Here is a 24,156-nt window from a genome sequence, read left to right as displayed (position 1 = left end):
TTTTGACCAATAGTGCAATTTTTAATTTGAATCTTTGAAATTTATATTTTTTAACGGCACAATTTGAGTAGGTACTTATTAGGTAGTGACTAGTGTACTGTTGTAATGAAAACAATGTAGTAAGTACTTAATTTTTCCTTAACTCTATATAGCTGTGTTTCTTAAACTTATTTATCCATGGAACCCTTTTTGATTTCCACTTTTATCGTGGAACTCCTACTTCTTTTCAGCTTTTTAGTTTCTTTTAGGATTATTTGCAAATAAATGATTGAATATAGAGTTAGCTGATAGATTATTCCATATAGCTTATGCATTATTACTTAATATACAAGTATTTTTTTCCATGCTAGATATTTTAAAGTAATTTTATTGAACATTTAGAAAAAATTACTTAAGTTTCGCGGAACACAGTTTAAGAAACGCTGCTATATACTATATAGTCTATAGACCAACCCATCAAGCCATTCGAAATATAGGTATAGCAACTAGCTACCTAACTTTTTTGGATGTTGATTATGTTGCCAATACTAAAAGTGGTAAGGGGCAAAGTGAATTATTCATACTTTCGTTTAAGTAGTAAGTTGGGCATTTGATATAAGTAGATTCAAATAGGTCATGGCTAATTTAAGACAGCTGTGTACTCGTGACGTAACCATGACTTAAGACATAAGTATAACTTAAATCATGGACGTAACGACGTGACCATCAAGGGGACAGGGGTTCGAGTGTGATAACCGGTCATCGGGATAACCAGAACGACATCTGTTAACGAGTAAAAATACTAGACGCGCGTGCGCACACGCAATCTCCTTGGTAATTCGTCGTATGACAGTTGACCGCCTGCGTCCGCTTTGTTTGTGTTCCGTTGTTTTGACGGTGTTCTATGCTATGGCGCCCGGCGTGTAGGCCGACAGTGCGTGTATGAAACAATTTTTTTTTTAATTACGAATTTTTATATCATCTTATTAAACCGTCGAGTTTTTTGCTATCCCTCTTAATATTAGTTTCAGTGGATATTTTGCTTCTATTTGACCGGACCAGCCATTCGCAAAAGTTGAGACCCAAAGATCGCGAATGCCGAGTCTGTTTTATCAAAACTGCATTTCACGCGGACCACCGATCGAGACGCTCTCCAATCTCAGGCACTTGACAAACACAAACGAAGCTTGAACGGAGGTGGTGAATTTGGCGAAGGACGAAAGGACGACGAAGGAGGTGGCGCACAAGAAGTGGTCGTAACCAGCGTGCAAGCAAATCCGACGACCATCGTCACGCGTGTGTCGAAAGCACTACACGCGCGCGAAAAATCCCCCCCTCGAGGCCGCCGACTGAGAGTTGCAACGGCGTATTTCGCCTGCTCCGCTATGCCCCGCCGCCGCCACCACCACCAACAACAATCGATACCGTCATCGTCGTCGTCGTGATAGTAGTAAATAGTAAAACGTTTTCGGTTACAATAGTACGACGCACCGTTTGTAACACGCGCAATTTTTGTATTTTCATTTTGATTTTTATACTATTTTTTAATGCCTTTATTCCGCTCCATTGTTTAATATCGTTTACAATATTTATCATTCCGTTGCGATTTCACTAGTCGCGTACTCACTGCGCTTATTTATCTACACGTCCGCTACCGCTTCAGCTGGTGACGACCACGGCGATTAGTGCCTCCGTTACATTTTGACGCGCTATCCATGGTGATTCGGTCGCCACATCGGCCTGCCATCTGATCAGGGACTTCGTTTCACAGTGCTCACCCACACTCGCCCAACATGCACCACGCTGCCGCCATGGTTTTCCAGGAGAACAAGAGGTCGCTGTTCTTAGGATCGTTTGTCCAAGGTAAATTTGATTCCCATGTCTTATCTTTGCACTTACATCGCCGCCTATTTGCAGGAGTTTTCCTTTCACCGTACCCTGATGATATTTAAACAGTTGGGACATTTCGTTTTTGATTAAAATCAGTTTTTTATATCTCCTCGCCTAGTTATTTCATATTAGAAGTGTCTGTTTCAGATGGTTTAGTTTTAGTCATTTTAATGCACATTGCACATTCTCGATCAAAAAGTGGGTAATAGGTACATCATATGTGTAAATGAGTGTTCATACTAGAGTGTAAATTAGTAACAATCTATTTAATATGGAGATACCTACACTTATTATTTTGTTCGATAAATTGTTTGTATTGGCGTTTAACTTAAATTAAAATATGTTAATAAAGAAGGAATTTTTTTTCTTTAATTGTCATTTTTCATAGTTGTGACTTGTGAACTAAGTCTAATGATATTCTTTAATTAAAAATATTCCAAATTACCTTCTATAAACTAATATTTTTATTAGTTTAAATAGCCAAACAGCCCTAACACATTTGCCCTCGCATTTGCTTTAGCCACAGTAAATAGTTATCCATGTTGGCGAGTAGACATTTTTTGCATTTTACAAGGTTCTGATATTTCTTATTTCTTAGTTGAAAATGTTTTTTTATTAGGTTACCAAGGTATGCACATTTCTATTGGGTTCACTATTTAAAAACAACCTACCAAGATGTTTACTTTATTTAAATAGCGTTTACATAATACCATAAATGGAATGGTAGGTGAACATTACATTCCGACATTCCGTTAATTTTCACATTCTCAACAAAATATGTAATTATATCTAATTATAGTGGTATCTATAATCATAAAGTACTTATACTGAGATTACTTCAATATTAATGTTTTAGCATATAATTCAAGTAATGATTACTTTAATAGCATTACCCCGGGCATTACCTATGAACTAAACAATTATATTCTTCTAGACTATTTCATTCTGTTTAGGTACCTATGTCATCTAATTATAGAAATCTTTTACTTGAATTAACCAATTAGTTATTATGTTAATTATATTGCTAAATAAATACTCCTATTGAGTAGGTATTATTTGAATTTCTATCTTACATATTTATATGAATAGTTGAAAACAGTCATAATCAATGAATAATGTCCATGCCCAATAGAACATTCTATTTTTGATATCCTACTTTTATTTTATTTTTTATTACTTTTGATTCTTATTGAAGGTAGGTACTTGATTATTTATACATTTTTATAATACATAAATATAAAGCAATATTAAATATCACCTGACATAGTAACACTCAAGGTAATGCCTAATGTTTTTAACACTTTATTGAAATGTTTAAGAATAAGTTATGTGGATCTTTATGATTTATATTTTTCAATTTGTGATAAACTGTAAACTTTCAAATGATTTGGTTTTAATATTTTGTTTAAAGAAACCTTGGATGTAATTTTCAAAATTTGATAATATGTTCGTTAGTATATGTAGGTACACCTTTTATATGCTTATCTACACAAGTTTCATTATATCTTAATAAGTTAGTAGTTACTTTATTTTAGGTGTTAGATGTAAAAAATAGTCAGTTTAGTTTGCCATAATGATAATAATCCATTGTACCTTATTTTTTTTTTTTTTTAGGCTTTTAAAACTCAAATTTCATAAAAATCTTTAAAAACTGAATTTTTACTTCATAAATTGTCTTATAAGTATATATTTTGTATCACTTATAAAAAATAATTTATATAAGAATTTTGGAGCACATAGACAATTCTAGGGTTATATATTTTTTAACTTGGTATTAAGTATCAACAATAAAATAAAATTACATTAAAAAAAAAAAATGCATACTGTTAATTTTAGTATTTTTTTAATCAGATTTTTATAATTTATAAAAATGTCGAATTCAATACATCCCATCACATATCACACATAATTTTATCTATAAATGATGGTAAGATTTTTCCAGACCATGCATTTTTTCCGAGATTTTTTCTCATTAGTTAGATTCATTGTATTTATATATAAATAATAAAATAATAATAGTTTAAAAGTAGTAAGTCAATAGATTTTAACATAAACTAAATGATTATTTGATAATTTATATATCTATTTAGATTTTTTACAGTAAGTAGTTAAAATTTAAAATTATATTAATCATATACATAGTACCTAACATTTTAAAAATACCCGGTGTATTGATACAATTAAATTAATGAATAAAAAAAATCCCAAAATTCTATATAGTATCACTAATAATTTAATATTAGGATTTTTCTTCTATACAAATAATTTGGACAATATCTAAAACAATAATTATACCGTGTATAATATATTGATTAATGTTACAATAATTTGTTTGGCGTGTTTTATTGTTCTATTAGGTATATTTACAATGATTTACAACAAATCAAAGTCCAATGTTAGAATATAGAAAAAATATTTTATATTATTTTAAATCGTAGTTTTTTCTTATAACTATTGCATTACCTAAATTCCCATGTTCAAGCGAAGTAATTATCTGACGTAATTTATCTTTGTTCAGTTCTGAATAATTGAATCATACTAAGCACTATTATTCACCACACTCGTACACTGACACATTTTATCGGTCCACCTTCCCAGCCATTTTTTACCAAATATATTTTGTCTTAAGAGATATACTTTTAAAGGATTTCAATGAATATCTATATTCACTTTCTCAGTACATTTTTAAAATGTATTTATAAATTACTACTAAAAAAGTAGTACCAATCGGTTCAAACAATCAAGAAAAATATTGATGGATGTTTAATAGAAATATTTATGCATTCAAAAATACTTAAAACGCATTACAATAAAAGTTGTATTTTTAATTAATTGTCAATTTTTGTGTTAAATTAGATAAACCCCCTCATCCTGATGGAAAAAAAAACTCGATTTTAAATTATTAAATATACTATACTTATAATTTATTACTGACATAATCTAAATAAGTTATAATGTTTTTAAATATTATCTATTTTAAAATATTTCATGAGAAATAAAATATTAAATTCCATTATTATTTCATGTACAAATCATATTATAGCAAAACTCAGTTAAATATGTTATTTACTGAAAACTAGCAAATTATACGTGATAGGTCAAGCAGTCCTCGCGGCGTCGTCGTTTTAAAAACAAAAAGTCTCATGTGAAAAAAAGAGTAAAAATTCTGAACTAAATTTAAGTTAACAACTCTTATGTGATGAAAATTATTTGTATAGGTATCTCTATGTCTCTGAGGAGGTTAAAATATAAGAAAATGGAGTCTCCTAGAAATCCTTATTTTAAAGAAATAATTGGGAGTCTTCAACGATGAAGCTCCATGCAGTTACGCATTTGATTTCAATTTAAACAGTTTTCTCAATTTTTAACCCAAGGCATACCGCATACGCCTTGTCTTAGGTGTTGTCTTCAAACAATTTGAACTTTGGACTTGGTCTCAGCCAAGGAAATATAAAAATAAATAAAAACAAATGTTTGATATTATTCATGTTTTTGCGTGCAGTGTGTAAATAGTTGCTTGAGACCATAATAATATTACAGCGTGTGTATACAAACAAAAAAAAATGTATATATAACGCGCGACGAGTATTGTTTACATCCCGGGATTCGTGCGAGTAGGCATAAAGCCGTTCCCCGATAGGACCGATTTGGTCTTCAGTCTCGAAGCACGTCGAACACTCAAACAAAACACTCAACGATTGCCGCCACTGCCGCGTTGTATATTTGTTACATACGCCATAATATTATATTTATATACTAACAGTAATCGAAACCGGTTTTCCGTCGGACAAATTCTTGGCATTCATTTCCCTTGTTTACCCGCCGACGTAGATTGGTAGATTCTGTGCTTCTGGTCCTTGCTTGGGGTGTTGGTGTTTTGTGTGTGTGTTTTCGATAACTTTATTATTATTATTGGCCGAAAGGAATGCATCCCTTAAAATATGTATTTATTATTAAGTGTGGGATGATAATATTTGGAATCGGGTTATTATTTATCCCTCCTTCGATGTTTGTCCCGTACTTCTTGGGTTCGTTGTCGAGTGCCGACGACGCCCTTAGCGAAAACGGTTGGACGAGGCGGCGGCGGCCCCATGTGAATGACACGTGGTGCGGTTGTGCGTCTTCGGTGTATAAGCGCCGCCGCCGCTGCGCCGCCGTAGTTGCATTGCGCGCGCTCGTAACTTCCTCGGCGATCAATGAACCATGCAGACGTCGCTCGGCTAGCCGGCTTCTCTTCGTCGTCTGGCTCCACCGCGCGCCATGCTCATCATCACAGGGCAAACTCGTTTGACCACCCAGACGATGCTGCGTGGATCAAGTCCACAGCCTGTGGTATGATGTATGTTTGTGTACATCTGATCAGTGATTACATTACGTACACGAGGGGTTAAAAATAATTAAATAGAAAATAAAATAATAAATACAATTGGTCATTATAAGGACCAATAGTACCAGTGGCGAATTCAGATTTTTGTGGTTGTGGGGGGGGGATTGTTACAACCCCTTAATCACCACCATTGCAGGATACGTCACTGCTGTTGAGTATTAAGAAAAAATTGTCGTTAACAAACTTCATCGTTTTTTTTATGTGTTCTAATTAAAAAAACAAACATTTGTAGATATTTTATTTTGGCTGTTTTTTTTCTTAACAGTTGGAGCCGGCATAGAAAGATTGATGATCCAGAATAGCGACGTGGCCGGCGAAGATGAGTCTATGGAAATATTTGATATCGCAGGTAACCAACACAGTGATAACATGCCCAGCGAAACCGTCAAGCAAATGTACAATGCGTCTGCTGAAGAAATCAGGTAACATCAAATTATCATAACCGACTACTTGAAATTGAGATCACTCTGTATACTACACCATTGGAATGCATTAAATTGGCAGGCGACCTATGGGGAAGAGGGTTAGTCTTGTGAGTCCTCCTAACCACCTGGTTTTTTTTTCATCGAGGGTTGCTTCTATTCTTGGAAACAGACGTACACGAGAATGCAGCTGTTTGCGCCCCTCGAGTTAAAAACAAACATTGCTTTTTTCGACCCTATCGTATCCTCTCAGCTCTCATGCTGCATCACTTTCATGCAATTACGTAGTTTCTAGACATTTTCTTCAATTTGCTATGAAGTTTTGAGTTGTTTTACTCGAAGAATAGTCATGGGGGTCTTTGTAGCCATAGTCTAAATTTAAATTCTACTATTCGTGCCAACTGGCTACTGTTATTGCCAGACAGTCAAATATACTATACCTTTATAATGGGCTAAAATAAAATCGCAGAATTTCACCCGTTGCCAATGCGGGAGACCCGCTGTCGGATGAGAAATTTTAATAATTAAAAAAATTCGAAATTTCCACTTGTGATTAATACATATCTAAAATTTAACTTCTTCGCAATAATTCCCGTGGCATGTGGTTATTAGCATATTGTAATTATACTATCAGAGTGTTGGTCATATGGTACCTCATTTCCAACTGCACAGTGTGTGCCTGGCCATTCTATAAATAGCTAGACACATCAACTCTTACTTCCTGTCTAGTACTATTGCCGCTTTGTTCCTTTGCACAGTTAACGTCCCCTACATTATGATTTAAAACAAAAATATTAAATTGTTTAAAAGACATTTTATAACTATATTATATCTTTAAATGAAATGAAATTAGGTAATATAAAAATGTTTTAAACTGCATGCGTTATTCTTTCCAATTCATATTTGTATTTTACGAGTATTTAATCTGAATATCTAGCACATGTTTAAATAAAGAAGATTTTTTATAATTTTGAATTCAAAGTAAAATGTTATGGTATAAATACTAAATATGTTATTAATAGTAGTGTTTCTAAAACTGCTTACATTGCAATATTATTTATGACAACCACAACCTAGTATACTAAAATAGTTTATTCTAATAATTGGTTGGTGTACACTCGTTCTCGTACGTATTTTTTACATATAAAAATATACAACTATTACCAAGCACCAATACATTTTATATCGCGATGATTGGCGTTGACCATGAAGGTGCGAAAAACGAACGAATTCAGAGAATTAAAAACTTAGTTTGACCAGTGTGTCAGTAGTCTTCTCATCATTTGGCATATAAATTAAGTAGGTCAATACGTCATAGAATAACAGCTAAACAGAAATAAAATTTCTGCAGAGTCTGTAATGAACTTATTTTTCCTTTTAAAAATAACTATTATTTAAATTGGCGACTTCATTGCGTACACTAAAAACGAATTTTTTTAGGTATTTATCGATTATTTTTTTAACACTATCGATTGCTTATATATATGTAATGTTATTATTTTGGTTGTTCAAAAACATTGTTTTAATAACCAATTTATACGGGAACTTGGGTTTATGAATTTAAAAAAAAAATACCATTTGAAAAATATTAAAGATCGCGCCTATTCATTAATCTTACTATACTAACAACTGGTTGTTAAATCCGGATTTTAATGTTTTTCAATTTATTTCATTCCTTGTTCGATATAGTCTTGATTTAAGAATATCTCGACTAGACTTCCCAATAACTCTGTCCATTGTTTACAGACTAATTTATTGTGTGTACTTATATGTCGACTACTCGACTGTGTAAAGCATTTTCATGTTTCTTAACATGCCGTTGAAATGTTGCTAAATTAAAATAGCCTTACCTGTATGTTTTGTGAATTTGTGATACATTTTTACAAAATCTTTGTGTTACTTCTGAATATTTTTGAGACCACATAATTTCTATCAAATCAAATACAGTATACGTTTTTGTTTTCTTGTTTCAAAATATTTTGGAGATTTGTTGTTTGTTTTTACTGTTATCATTTTTATATTCTTTTCTGTCAAAAAAATCTAACTATCAATGTAAACCCTCAAAACAAAGAAATAAGTATTTTTTTATATTCATTGTAATATGGGTATGAACGTCTGTATTATTGTGATTTAAATATGTGCGTACTTTATTTCCAACAAGGATGAATATATATCAGTTTTAACTTATACTAGAAAATTAATGCTTTGAAAATAATAATGGCACTTATTGTACCTACTTTTATAAGTTTTGTTTTTGATACGTAATTCACCTTAGATTAATCTCGTAATTCTAACGAAGATTCTTTGATTAAAAAAAAAAAAAATAGTTCAGTAATATCCGCGTCATCGTTAACTGATTGATTAATTAATTACTATAGTATAATTATTATATAAAATAAATAAATAATTCAATTTGAATCGTTGACATACTACTAAATATCATTATATAGTATATAATAGTATGTAATTATAGTATATAATATATACTGTTGAGAATCGTTGTTATTCATAAATTATATTATTATTACGAATATGCATTTTAATATATTATTGGTTTCTTAGTTTCTTTATAATAATAATAACATTTTGCAAACATAAGACTTTAATAAAAAAAAATAAAATAATAATAATATTTAAATTTTAGTTTGTCGGCCACACGCGATGGCGTTGAATGCATTTTTGATTCGTAAAGAATAAAATATAAAAATGCGTCTTCGTCTGATTTTGGACATCTGCCAAAACGAGGTGCCGTACGTTCTATACACGAAAATCCTCGCGTGCGTTATAAGTTTTAACGTACTCTGATTCAAAAAACCGACCTGACCAAAACGACGGACGACAACCCTATAGAAACGTTGTTGAAAAAAAAGTTTGATCAAATAACTATAATATACAAAATTAAATGAATGAAAAAACCCCGCGAATCGGCCGTGTGTGCGTCTTTACTGTGTGTACAAGCGGCATGTGTCGTACGTATAGTACTATAGTAGTATGGACGATAATAATATGAAAGAGTATCAGCTTTGGCGCGCACGAATGATTAGACCCGGGACAGGACGTGAAAACACGACTACATACCTGGGCGTGAGTCCCTCCGATGAACGCACTAAACGCAGACGCACACGGTGCGCATCCCGTCGTGGTGTGTTCTTCACGGTCGTCGCGTGCCAATAATCGATTTCCCCTCCCCCCTCCGTACGCGTCCGTGGCGGAGAAAGCGCGTTGGGCTGCGGCCGCCCTTATTTTTCAGGGCGTTATTGCACGCACGCCGTTTGTCATTGACCGCCGGCTGAAAAGGGCGGCCCCGCCCCGTGTAAGAGACCGGTGTTTATTTTGACGTTGGGTACTTGGTTACGTATTTGCCGGTCTCAATCTCTCGCGCATGCGCACTCGTTCGCCTCATCTGTCCGTTGCACGTTGGCGGCACTGCGGTCGCACCGGATACCCGGCCGTTGGTCCCACTGGACCCGGTCCCCGTTTATATTTTTATTTCGTTTAGTTTGGTTCGGTTTTTTTCCTTTCGCCCTTCCCCTCCCCATCCGTAACCATCACCGAGCTCACGCAATGTACAAGTACGAACGGCCAGAGTTGTAGCGTCGCACTGTTTTTTTATTTGTACACGTTCACGTGAGCGTGCGCGCATTCCACCGCAAGTGTGTGTGCGTCGGTCGCTTTCTCATTTCTCTTTCTGGCGGTTCGCTCCGCCGCCGCCGCCGGCCTTCGTTGTTCACACAACCACCGCCATATAGCGTCGCAGTTGTAGTGTAGTGTGTGGCGTCCGCGCGGATCGTGTGTGTGTGCGTGCCGTTTCGTCGCGCCGCCTTTTCGCTTTCTCTGCGCGCGCGCGCGCGCGATCTTAACCGCCGTGTTCTGCGGTACACGCGTGTTTTTCACCGATAATTTGTGCATGTATTTCCTATAGTCAGTTTTTAGTTTTATGTATTGTTTTAAATTATACTATTAAATTGCTGAATTATTTCCGTAATGTCTATTACTGTAATAGTTAACGATATCGTTCTGTTCCGTACGTATTTAGATATTTCCTGCGCAGTTGAACTTGCATCAGGATTAGTTGCAGAGGGCAATGGGTGATCGCGCGGTAATCGACACGATTGTGTCGAGCAAGGTAAGGAGTAGATGTTTATTCAAATAAAATTTCGGGTGCCGAGTTTCCCGCGTTTTTCTACTCGCCCCACTCTTGATTCTCGGCGTTGTGTCTACCTATATAGTTGTCAAATTCCGCTATACGGCTTACATCAGTGCACGAGGCTTTCGTAATAACAATCGCCTTTTCGACCGGGTCGTGTGTGTTGGGGTACGATGCGGCCGAGTGACTACTGACTGCTAACATTTTTCTACGCAGTAGCTAACTCGACCAGCCGACAATGAACCCGCTCGTTTGTTGTGACGGTGTGCCGTAGTCAGTAACCAAACGGAGGAGGCGGCGGCGGCGGCGTTCCTGACCCCTTCTAAAACGCACCTCATCGTTTGTCCTCATGAATGAATCGCGGTATTTATGTGCGTGCGTGTGTGTAATGTGTATGCATGTGCGTGCGTGTTCGTTGCACACATGAAAACAATGATGTGGAGGGGGACTAACTCTCGTACACATGTGTTTCACGCCGTGGCCGCAGACGGATTTGACCTTTTCATCGCTTGCCGCCACTGTTTGAGGGGAAAACAATTATATTATACGGTCGTCGCCGTCATATGCGTCGTGCGAGAACCGGATGGAAAATTGTCCGAATGCTCAGGCTGCCGCCGGATGTATGTTGCTCGCGGCGCGCGCGTTATTTTTTAAAACAAAACATTTTTTATCCTCTTGGCGCGCCGCGCAGATGGCCAGTCGCACTCGCATACGACATTCCTGTGGTGTTCCACGGCGTCACCACTATCGCTCGGATGGCGTCTGGATCGCCATCTCACCACGTGGTGATTCGCTTTGCCGGCCACAAATTTTAATGAATTAGTAATTTTGGAGAAATTTAAAACTCGATATTAAGTCTGTAACTCTTAGAAAATTCACTCGCCACTTGGTCGGTGGTTATCCAAATAGTATTACCGTTCGTTCGCGTTAGGTGGTTACTACGAGGGCTGCCCACGACCCATTTTGAAAGCTCATGCACTACGACAGTACGACGGCCTCGTGTGGTCATGGTTGTAGACTTGTAGTTGTGTTTGGGTTATCGTTGGCGGGGACTAGAGGTAACGGTGGCGACGTGCTATTGGAGGGAGAAAAATAACTATCGATCGGTCGGGGATTCCGTGTGTCAGTGTCATCCCGCCGGTTGTGAGTAGTGACTACTATCACTATCGACGGGGATGTTTTACGACGACGCCCGACAACTATTATTATTATTATTATTATTATTATCGTCGTCATCATCATCAGTATCCGTTTCTTTGACCTCTTAAACCACCCCTTGTATATTTTTGTCATAAAGACGGATATTTTATCGTCGTGTGCCATACTTCATAAATGCGTTTACTACCACTACGGAACTATACTACTACGTATTTATTACTACAAAACGATAATACCGTTTTACGATGAAAGCGTTTTGATTTCAACAATGTGCGCGCGCAGAAGACCACACTCGCCAATATCTCGCTGCGCGTGAGCATGAATAGCGCTGCGATTTTGAACTTGAAAATCGTGTGTGGTCGACGCGTAGACAGTCTACGTACGTTATGTAGTATATTCACCCACACTGGCCACACTTCGATTACCGTCGTGTGCGCCTTAATATTTTTGTATTACGCACCAAACGTCTCCACGCCCGTGTATACGTTTGGGACAATCTCTCCTTCCATTTTAAACGATTGGACACTACAAAATTCGTCTACCTTCACTGATGATGATAATTATTATATAAAAAAAAACCACGTGCGTGATATTTTCCGTTTAAACTAATATCGTTATACGTCGGCAGATGCGCGTTTTTCCGACGGTGACTTGGTAATAGTTATCATCCTATATTCCTTTCGTCTGCGTTAAGTTAAGAGCCATTGACCTTGAATCGGCCCGTCGGCAGCACGTCCTCTTCTGCCCCACCTCTGTCTCCCAGCATGGGTTTATGTGAAGAGGTGCTGCCCTTTTGTTGATGTAATTCGGTTCAAATGTGCACCACATTGCACTCGCTGGCTGGGTGTCTGACTCGCGGGCTCGTTTTCCCCCGTTCCAGTGCGGGTTGGTTGGTAGTCCTGTGCGTGTGTGTGCTGCGTACGTATAAACTATAGACTGAGTGTGTATAAGTGTAGTCATCGTGAGAGAGAATTATTACTATAACGTACAACTCACACATAACATATCTCAACCCCTGTTTTTATGCATTGTTATTATTATTATGTTTTAGAACGCCCACCACACCCTAAAAATGTAAACGCTGCCGCCGTGACGTTATTTTATTATATTTTTTTCCCTTTCACTCTTGCTTCCCAGACTTTGTATACCTAAATATATATATATATGATGAATAATCCAGTCGATATTAAAACATATAATATAGCTTTACTTTTCTTTTTAATTAGTTACATCTAATTTTTATTCAAACATTTTTCTCTATAATTTGGTATTTACTTCAGCATTTTCTTATTGTAACTCAAAATCTTTGTTACGCTTAGTATGAAACTGTTAGAATGAAAAACACTTGCTTTTTTTATAAAACTTATTCTTAAAGATACATTTAATGTTCTATCTATATGCTGGCTTTGTTCAAATTATCGCTCTGCGTACCAACTTACTTAGTAATTGTTTACACATCGATACTGATTAAATTATGTCCTATTCCAATCTCCGATCAGTCCGATCGATAAGAAAATTGATAGTATTACGATTTTGGCCATAGCATACGGGATGGCGTTAATATTTACCTATGATTCATATTTTATCAATCGGTGTTCGTCGTTACTCGTTTCTCATTTCAAATACTTTCATACATGACGTATTTTATTAATATCGACCGATCGTATCAGCGTATACGACAATACGTAATTCCATAGTTTGGTCATCAACAACGCCCATTGGTTGAAATGACGCATTATCAACGGAATCGAGATGGATTTCCGTCCCGATTGTTCGGAATTTTAGCATGAGTTTTGTAATACTCCTTTTATTGATAATAAAATGTCCTTTGTTGTTTTTTAATTATTCAAATTTGTCTGGAAGTAGATCAAAATTTAAAATAGTCATATTCGCAATTTAAAACTATTAGGGTCAAATGGGGTAATTGTAAATCGGGGCATTTGTTAATAATAATAATAAGAAATATGATATTAATGTGAAAAATATGTCAAATAAATGGGGCATATGTAAATTATTTATTTTTTTCTTAAGTGATTTAATATTCTGGTCTTGTGTAGGAAATTTTATAAGCCTAGGATATGTTTATGAATGGTTTTGATGAGAAAGAAAATGTATTGTTAATTATAATTTAGAAAATAAAAAAAATATTAAAAAGTAACAAAATTTATTTACAATTACCCCATTTGACCCTAGTTAAGTTGTTAACAGTTTTTAGAATGAAACAAAATAGAAGAAACACAATATTATGAACTTAATTATTACTATTTTTGAATTCAGTGTTTACTACTTACATCATACACACAATGTTTTATATTAGAAATTTAAACAAAATTTCAAAATAGAAATGAATAAAACATTTAATGCAAGTGCTGCGGATTATAGATTTGATTTTTACGCTTCAAAATGTTGGTTTATGATCATATCATTATAAGTTTTACTCCTCTTGACGGCAATTTTATTGATCACTTAAAACTATGCATATTATTAAAACAATTTTTACGCAAATAATATATTTATTTGTTATTGTTATGTGCATATATTGTGGGATTTGGCCCATATATCTATTTAAATAACTAAATATTAGGTAGGTATTTATCGAGGTATTTATACTATGCTCAACTCAACAATATTTTTAGTGGTTTTCAATTTGTGAACATTGCTCATTCAAATGTTAAGTATTGAGAATAATACCTATGTTTATTTAAGAAAGTGTATTGATGATTTAATATTTTTAAGTGTATTTTCAATGTAAAATTTTAGAATTTTAAATAAAAATATTATGAGCCTCAATAAACTGAATACCTATATGTTACACTTGAATATTTTTTTGTAAATGTGTATTCAAAAACTTTTTTAAAGTTTTAATTTTAAAAATGAATTTTTAGAATTAAGTACTTAAATGTTTCCTTTATAAAACATTACCTACCTAACTAGGCAGCATTTGACGCATTGAATATTTGAATTTATAATCAAAAAATTGCAGTGACTAATTTTCTGTATGACTTATTGGTATAATATAACTTATGATTTCACGAGTTTACTTTTTTTTAAATATTATATTGAACCATCATAATTGTTTGTTTACAGGAATACCACTCCAAAATATATATCATGTTGTATAAAATTTGTGATAAAGGATCATTTAGAAATGATTCCGGACATACTCACAGTGATAGAAAAAATGACGAAAGATGAAGGTATTTTATTTTGTTATGTTAAGTAATATCTAATAAATATCTATGCTATTTTGATTTAAAATTTTAAAAATATAATTTTACAGACAAGCTGATGCGATTTGACACTGTCAGTACTGTTGGTTATTTATGCACAGTTTTTCACCAACATGAGAACCTCAGATCTTACATACATTCTTTCTTGCTCCCAGCTATTATCAAAGCATTAACCGACCCAGCAGAACAGGTGAATTAACATAACCTTATAAAATGAATAATGAATAATGTTTTTCTTGCAATAGGTGATAATGCGAGCTCAGATGGTTCTCACTTATATTATAAGTAAAGGTGTGATCAATAACAAGACCGTTGAAGACATTGTGTGTCCAGCACTTATATTAGCGGCCAATTCTACAGATGATCTCCATGTACAAAATAACATTGTTACGGTAAATAATTGTGATGATTCTTTCTTTTTTTACATATGTACAGACAAAATATTTTAATTTTAAGAAAAATTCCATTTTGATAATGTGATCGTTGCCTGTTGAAAGACATGGGTAGTGAGATGTGATATATTTATGATTGTCTCACTATCTTGTCTTTCATGTTGCATCGATCTTAAACGACAGCAAATTTGTTTGCTTTGGAGTCGATCTGTTGCCGTCAAAGCGGGCTGTCGTAGAGTGTTCATTTTCTTTGACTATCACAGCCAGCTTTGATGAGCACCGGATCGATATTGGTCAACTGTTTACAAATCTACCTAATGCCCAACATTGGCCGTCAAAATGGATGTGAAGTGTTTTTTTTACTGTTCATATCACAGCCACTTTGATGAGCCGATGTGTGTGGTACAATCAACTGATCGACCATAATTTTAATTGATTAACATTGTTTAAAATAATTTTTAAATATTTTTAGTTTATATTTTTTATTTTTATTAAAATAGTATGCATTGTTGATATGAACTTCTAAATTCTGTAGAAAAGCCTAACAACAATAACAAAATATTAAAATAAGTATGATTATACAATAGTGATTAATAGATCTTTAATTTTTGTGATATAAAATGTTAATAATAGATAACATTACAAAATTGTATTCATTTGTTATTTTCAATGTTTGTCTTATACTCAGTTTAATTGTTATCAGAGTAAACACTAATTCGAAGGCGTCCAAATGGTCAAATCGGATGTGACGTGTTGATATTTATAATCATATCACAGCCGTTTTTGACAATTTTGGCGGCTAGTCGTAGTCTTCAATCAAATCAACTACTCTTCGACTTGAGATGCTCACAAAGTAACTGTGAAATGTTGATATATTGAGTCATATCACAGCCAGCTTTGATGAGCGTTACGAGCTGAGATTTCTTCATGGAGCCTGCATTCATTTCATTGATAACTGAGGAATTGTGGTTCTCGTCAAAGTGGTTGTGACACGTTCTGGTTTTCATTTTAAATTCAATTAACACCGTATCACAGCCAGCTTTGTATGAGCGCTGCAATTTCTACAATCTATATCTTTTTTGTTCAGAATTATTTTAACTTTGTTCACATTTATATAAAATATTTATTTTTTTCATTACAAATTATTTTAAATTTAAAATGACTATTTTTATTATTATGATTATTATTATTTTTTTTTTTTTTTTATCAGTTAGTAGGAAAAATTGTCCTTAGAATAAATGACAATGTGCTGTGCAAAACTGTGTTGCCATTCTTAATCCACAAAAGCCATAGTGATTGTATATATGTCAGACTCGCTGCTTTATTGAGTTTTCCTGAACTTGGCCATGCCTTGAATATGGACTATAAAACCAAAGTATTGGTAAGCTATTTATTTTTTATCGTTAAAAAAGTCTTAATGTGTACTTTATAATCTTAATTTGTTTTGTTTTTATAGTTGCCTCGTTATGTTGAGATGTGTAATGATCGTGTGGGCACTATTCGGAAAACATGTGCTGACATTATTACTCCATTATCTGTATGTTGTGATGATGCCCTAAGGCGTGGACCTATAACTGATGCAGCTGGACGATTACTTAGTGACAGTTGCAAATTTGTGCGACTAACAGCTTTAGAAAATTTAGGTCCATTGATTACTACGTATGCAAGTCCTGCTGTTACATCTTTAGTTACTACACGCACTTTAATTCTGATGATGGTCAGCAATTTCACTGATGATTTACATTATATAACGTAAGTACAGTTTTATATTTAAATAATTTATACACACATATGCATAGATCTATTCCTGGCTTTAGAAAAGTCCCCATCTGGGTTTCAGTACATTAAAACAATACTATTAGTAAATTAAAATTTGAATATGATGAATGGTGTTATCCATGGTCCATGTTTCATCTGAAACATAGTGATGGTTAATTATCCAAATTCATCTGATTCAACTACTCATTGGTTATAACCACTTCATATATGGAATATGTTTCAGGTATGTATTGAGTTTGCATGGAGTGGTTGAATGCTAATTTTAGTTTTGAATACATTACAACACAATTTATAGAAATATAGAAATAATTAATTTTTGTTATTATATTCTTAACTACTAACATTTTATCTATTATATTCAAACATTAAAATCTATTCATAATTAACTATGCACAACCAGGTCATTTAGTAACTTAAATTCCTTTTATTATACCCATTTTCATAAAAAAGTTTAAACTATATTGTGTGTATTACCCTACTTAGATTGAGAAATGACAACCTATTACTGACCTGACGTTTGCTAGTTGTGAAATAATTGCTCACTCCCGTGATAGCTTGTGCAATATAAATCCTTTGGACATTAGAGAAAGAATACCGTACTTAGCCAACTTAGATAAATCACTGGTATAAATTTATTGACATCTATCAGAATGTACTCAAAACTGCAATCATAGAAGCTTTTAATACAACAACTTAGGACTTTCTTAGTTTTTATTATTCCTATATAAACGATGAAGCATATGAATAATAGTATTATAAAATATTACTTAAAATCATATTTCTTCGAATTCAAGGATGTATTTTTTATAATTTGAAACTTTTAGAAATTTATTTTATGTGGTAAATTTTGTTAAATAGGGGTTAGCCCTGTTGAATTTTAAATAAATAAAGTTATTTAATGGTATTGGCTTTTAAAAACTATTATAAAAAATTGTTGCAAAATATTCAGGCATTAATTTTTTTTTAACTTAATAATTTGTGTTATGTCATATCTTCACACTTACAGTTGAATAATTTGTTGTATGGCTGTATTTGAAAGTTCTTAGTGTTCTTACCTCAGTAAATTAGGCCAAATTTTTATTTTCAAATATACAGTTTTTCTCTAATAAATTATCACACCTTAACCCCTTATTTATTTGTATGTGCGTCTGTTAAATTCAGGGTTCTCAAACATATCATTATTCTGACCATTGTTGTCTATTGATTTCTTGGTCTAGGTTGAGGATAAATACACATATTTGATAAAACATGATTTTATGTTACATTGTATAAAATAAACGTTTGAAGCACGCCAACAGTTCACATTTTGATATGTTATATTAATTTAACTAACAGTTATAGTCTACTCAGAATAATAACAACTAGAAGATGACAAAACTTGTTGATGTTCATGTGCTATCTATTCTTACTAAGACCCAATATGCTCACGCTATCTGTAACAACAATTTGTTGCTGTCATCACAGCTGCCGGTTGATTGTAAAAGATAATTACCAACTTGCTAATGAATTGCCCACAGGAAACTTGGCTATGTCTAAAACTTGAATGTAAACAGGGGGTCTGTTCTTATTCTGAATGGAGTACAGATTTAAACATTTATCTAGCATGATTTATTTTATGTTATAAATTTTAACTATTATTTTATTTCTTCACTAAAAATTTTTTTTATAATATAAAATCAAAATATGATTTTGACTTTTGTTTGAATGTTCTCACAAATCACAAAAGTATTAAAATTCACATTTATTCTTCCAGAATTTTTATAAACCATTCAAATCAATTAATACTCTGTTCACAATAAGAAACATATTCAGCGTCTAACTTGTGCTCATGGGTGGCACAATATTACAATGCAGATATGCAGATAATTGATGAAGTGAGTGTTGATTAACTACGGCTTGATGAAGACTGTTTGGTGCTGAGTATGATTCTTATTGTGGACAAAATTTATAAAACTTCATACTTGTGCAAAATTCTTTTCACTGCCTGTTTCTTCTTTAAGCCTAAACTCTAAATATACCTCTATTTAATTAAATTAAATATTTCTAATTTTCATCACATTTGCAGTATGAAGTGTCAAACAAGTCAAGAATATTTTAAAGCTACCGAATTGTTAATGGATCGAGAAAAACCCTGGTCAAATGAAACAACAATGAAAAATGATAATAAGTAATATATTAAGATTTATAGATTTTAGATTGCATGTTATTATTAATTGCTTTTTGATATTTACAGTAGTCTTAAATATTTAATATGGTTTAACATCTTTTTTTTTTCATGCATGTGCTATACTATTTATTTTTTAGTTTGGAAAATTAAGTTTTCTAATTTTTATAACATATTAATTCCCAATTACAATTTAGCAATGGAAAGTAAAATATAACTTTGTCAAAGTAATTATATTATATTTGAAAAAAATTTGCCTAACATATGTTAGTACTTGACTATGAATTCTAGCCTATTTGCTTGTCTTGGTACCTCAATATTTGGGTAATGCAAGTTTTCTAATAGGCTTATACTAACTATTGGATCGTTATTATTCACAATTACTTTTCATCAATGAAAGGTGAATTGAAACCATATCGATATATTAAACTATAAAAGTTGTATTGAAGAAAATATATTTTAACTTATCATGTTTAATTACTTGATCATGCATTTTAGCCTTTTTGCTTGTCTTGGTACCTTAATGTTTAGGTAATGCAAGTTTTCTTACAGGCTTATATTAAATAATTCGTTATTATTCACAATTACTTTTCATCAATGAAAGGTGAATTGAAACCATATCGATATATTAAACTATTAAAGTTGTATTGAAGAAAATATATTTTAATTTATTATGTTTAATCAAAATTGATATTCACTATTACTTACTTTTTATTCACAAAAAGTAAATTAAAATCACTGGTATAGGCGATGATTTTATTTTTATGAATATTTATTATTCATTATTTTATCATCTAGGTTTTGGGTTGCTGATTATAATGTTAAGACTGAATCTGAAGAATTATATAGCACTTTTGCATATTGGAGAGAGCCCATCTGTGATACAAAATCATCTTTTAGTTTTGAAGTAAATACTAATCTTTTCTGTTTATTCTGTACTCTTGCTTAACTTGTTTTTTATTTACAGAATGATTGTGATGATAGAGAATCTGAAGTTGAAAGACTTCAGACCATGATACCAAATAAGTTATGGTATGTGCCAATGAATAACAATTGTAAGTTGCATAGCATTTATTAACTGTTAAAATTGTGTTTATTAAAAATACTATATTTTTTAGCTAATTTAAATTGCACTGAAATGAAAAAATCTGAGTTTGAAGTTAAACCAATTTTAGTGGATGGTGATGGAGATGATTCTAAACCTTCAGCTACTGAACTCGATAGCCGTGATCTAGTCGTACCTGCAGTACTGCTTGATCATTATGCTGACATGGCTGGTGCATTTGATGACAGTGATCTTGCATCTCAATGTGCTTGTATGTTGCCTGCAGTGCTTGTTACTATAGGCCCTACTCATTGGCCATTGCTCCGACATACTTACTATGTTTTGGCTTCGCACAGATCTGTATGTTGCTTAAAAGATTTTAAAGGAATTTCGAATCCTAATATTAATTTTCATTTTTAGTGGAAAGTTAGAAGAAAGGCTGCATCTTATATTCATAAATTGGCTATTTACATTGGTGAAGAAGCTACGTCCAGAGATCTCTTACCAATATTTGAGTCTCTTGTATTGGATTTGGACGAAGTACGGTCTGGTGCTATAGACAATTTCGCTGCTTTTCTGAAGGTAAAATAATGGTGTAGGTAGGCGGGAATGATAAGTTATCTACACTATTTGATATCCATCACCAAATTAATAATATTTGTTAACAATGTTTTGGATATTTATATCATTTTTAAGTTATTGATCTTAGTGCACTTTATCTACTTACAATTTTAATTTCATATTAAGTAGAATTTAAGTCATATGTCATTAACAAAAAATTTTTCAAGTAGTAAATTGCTTGTAATTAGCTGGGCACTTATAAATAAAACACTCAAAATATGTTCTGAAATATGCTTTTATTAATTTAATTTTTAATAAATATGATTCATCAAACAGCCTTAAACAAATAAAGTAGTAATACAAGAATAAAAATAAACCCAAATCTTAATTCCAAATTAAGTTTAAATAAAATAAACATGTGTTTATAATTCCAAACATTAAATTATGTATGTTTAATACATAAAATGCTTAAAGGTCATGTACTCATGTTATTTTACTCAGTCATAATTCTTATATATAATTTATATTATGATGAAAAACTTATGGTCCGTGTTTCAGCTGATACCTGAGTGATGCACTTCAACCTAATTTATATCTGATTTAATTTACAGTAGGGTCTCGATAATCCGAACACAGGCTAATCCAAAAGATGCGATAATCTGAACGGGCTTGAGTACTATCTTATTGCCATAATATTTATTTATAAATAATATTTTCTGGTAATATAATTTTTCAATTATGTGGGACAAAGAATACCAATCCATAATGGGAACCAATGTACGAAAAAAAAATATCAATATTTTTATATATTCATTGTCTTTTGAAATTACGAGTTTTTACACAATTAATACAAATAAGAATAAAATTTCATATTCTAACTTACAATAAAATTGATGCTTTTTTTAAGCCACAGGTAATCTGAACCACCCCTTTCCCCAATCTCGTTTGGATTATCGAGACCCTACTGAGCATTTTAATATTTTTACCACCATATTGCTTTATTTGTTTTTATGAAGCGCTCAAAATTATTGATTCATAACATAATATCTTTTAAATATGATGAAAAATGTATGGTCCGTGTTTCATCTGATACCACAGTGATGAATACTTTCCAAACAATTTCTGAGTTTAATTTTTTAAAAGCTGGGAAATCTTGTTATATTGATGTTCTATTTCTTATATTTAATTTTTATTATGATGAAAAACTCATGGTCCGTGTTTCAGCTGATACCTAAGTGATGCACTTCAACCTAATTTATATCTGATTTATTATATTTAAATATTTTTACCACCATATTGCTTTTATTTGTTTTTATGAAGCACACAAAATTGATTCATAATATAATTTTTTAAATATGATGAAAAGTGTATGGTCTGTGTTTCATCTGATACCCACAGTGATGAATACTTTCCAAACAATTTCTGAGTTAAATTTTTAAAAAGCTGGGAAATCTTGTTATATTGATGTTCTATTTCTTATATTTAATTTTTATTATGATGAAAAACTCATGGTCCGTGTTTCAGCTGATACCTAAGTGATGCACTTCAACCTAATTTATATCTGATTTATATTTTAATATTTTTACCACCATATTGCTTATATTTGTTTTTATGAAGGCGCACAAAATTGATTCATAATATCTTTTTAATGTGATGAAAAACCTAATGGTCCGTGTTTCATCTGATACCAGAGTGATGTACTTCAACCTAAATAATATCTGATTTAATTTAAAACAATATTTTTACCACCTCATTATTTTATTTGTTTTTATGAAGAAAAAATTGATTTTAACATTGGGTAGTAATAATCATTTACCACAATCTTTTCTCCATAATATGAATAGATACTTATAAAATGATGAATGATTAATTTATCATATTTTATTATATTAGATGTTATCAGTGACTGTACGTAGTGATTTGGCGCCTATGATGTGTCGATTTTTGAAAACCGATTACGAATGGAACTGGCGTTTTCGACAAAATTTCTGCGAACAATTAGCAGAGTCTTTACACTTATTTACACCCCTTGATATGTACCATCATATACATGAGGTGTGCTTGTCCTTACTCATGGACAGAATATCATCTGTGCGTCAGTCTGCTTTGTCACTGGTAATTATAATTAATTTTTATTTCTTAAAACTATTTTAAAGAACGAATTAACTGTGTTTTTGTGTATTAGGTTCCTGAATTATTGGTTGTACTTAATAAAAATCTAAATCTAAAACGATTGATGTTAAATGAACTAGTTACACGTTTTGGACGAGCAGAACTGTGGAGTAGACGACAAATGTTTGCCCAAATATGCTCATACATATTAAACTATGGTGACCGGTGTCTGTCCACTATAGATTTCAATAATGAATTAATGCCTTGTTTGCTAAACTTGGGTTCTGACCGTGTACCAAATGTTCGATTAATGGTAGCCAAAACTCTCTATACACAAGTTGCTAACAACTGTAAGTTAAACAAACTGCAATGTATTGAACAAACTAATTTTATACTATTTATTTATTTTAGCCGTGTTTATGGATTTACAAAATCCACAACATAATGTACTTACTGAAACCTTGACAAGGTTAAGAAGAGATGAAGACCGGGATGTTCGTTATTTTGCTGATAGCAACCGGGGCTTTGGTATTAGTGCCAATTAGTTTATATTAAATTACATTTGCGATCACTTTTATGTACATTTAATTTTACACAAACAGTTATTCACAATAAATTTTATCCAAAAATGGCTGTGCCAACATAAATGCATAATATTAAAATTAAACTTAAAATGATTATTATTTATAAGAAATATTTATTATTATCATTATTATTGTTATTATTATTATAATATTATTTGATTTATATATATTTATATTCAGATGAATAACATTTTATTTTTTCAATATAATATTCAATGTTTTTATTATAATCTAATATTCTATGTTCCCACTAAATAGTTTTTTCCTTTAATTTAGTTACATATTACTTGAAATATAACAAGTATC

General features: G+C 32.4%; 1 protein-coding gene across 2 annotated transcripts; it reads left to right on the top strand.

Annotated features, from left to right (window-relative positions):
- The first annotated feature begins 879 nt into the window (after positions 1-879).
- LOC107166517 (serine/threonine-protein phosphatase 4 regulatory subunit 1-like) lies at positions 880-24,059 on the top strand. 2 transcript variants are annotated; one of them, XM_015515213.2, is made up of 15 exons: positions 880-1,842; positions 6,522-6,678; positions 15,071-15,180; positions 15,264-15,403; positions 15,459-15,605; positions 16,816-16,986; positions 17,062-17,357; positions 19,450-19,551; positions 20,347-20,455; positions 20,516-20,603; positions 20,667-20,953; positions 21,014-21,175; positions 23,048-23,269; positions 23,340-23,616; positions 23,678-24,059. In XM_015515213.2, the coding sequence occupies exons 1-15, from the start codon at positions 1,773-1,775 to the stop codon at positions 23,809-23,811; spliced, it is 2,472 nt and encodes an 823-aa protein (XP_015370699.1). In that variant the 5' UTR covers positions 880-1,772; the 3' UTR covers positions 23,812-24,059. The 2 variants fall into 2 exon arrangements, with proteins under 2 accessions (XP_015370699.1, XP_015370700.1); XM_015515214.2 differs by lacking the exons at positions 880-1,842; positions 6,522-6,678 and adding an exon at positions 10,323-10,804.
- The last annotated feature ends 97 nt before the right edge of the window (positions 24,060-24,156 follow it).

Source organism: Diuraphis noxia, unplaced genomic scaffold (assembly GCF_037042655.1).
Source record: "Diuraphis noxia isolate RWA-SAM2 unplaced genomic scaffold, SU_Dnox_SAM2 contig0003, whole genome shotgun sequence".
Taxonomy (NCBI): domain Eukaryota; kingdom Metazoa; phylum Arthropoda; class Insecta; order Hemiptera; family Aphididae; genus Diuraphis; species Diuraphis noxia.
This window is presented reverse-complemented; position numbering and strand designations above follow the sequence as displayed.

Excerpts from the sequence above, each read along its gene's own strand:
- LOC107166517 (XM_015515213.2), top strand. The coding sequence starts at position 1,773 with ATGCACCACGCTGCCGCCATGGTTTTCCAGGAGAACAAGAGGTCGCTG. Across the intron at positions 16,987-17,061 it reads ACTATAAAACCAAAGTATTG|TTGCCTCGTTATGTTGAGAT; the intron begins GTAAGCTATTTA and ends TTGTTTTTATAG. Across the intron at positions 20,604-20,666 it reads TGTGCCAATGAATAACAATT|CTAATTTAAATTGCACTGAA; the intron begins GTAAGTTGCATA and ends TATATTTTTTAG.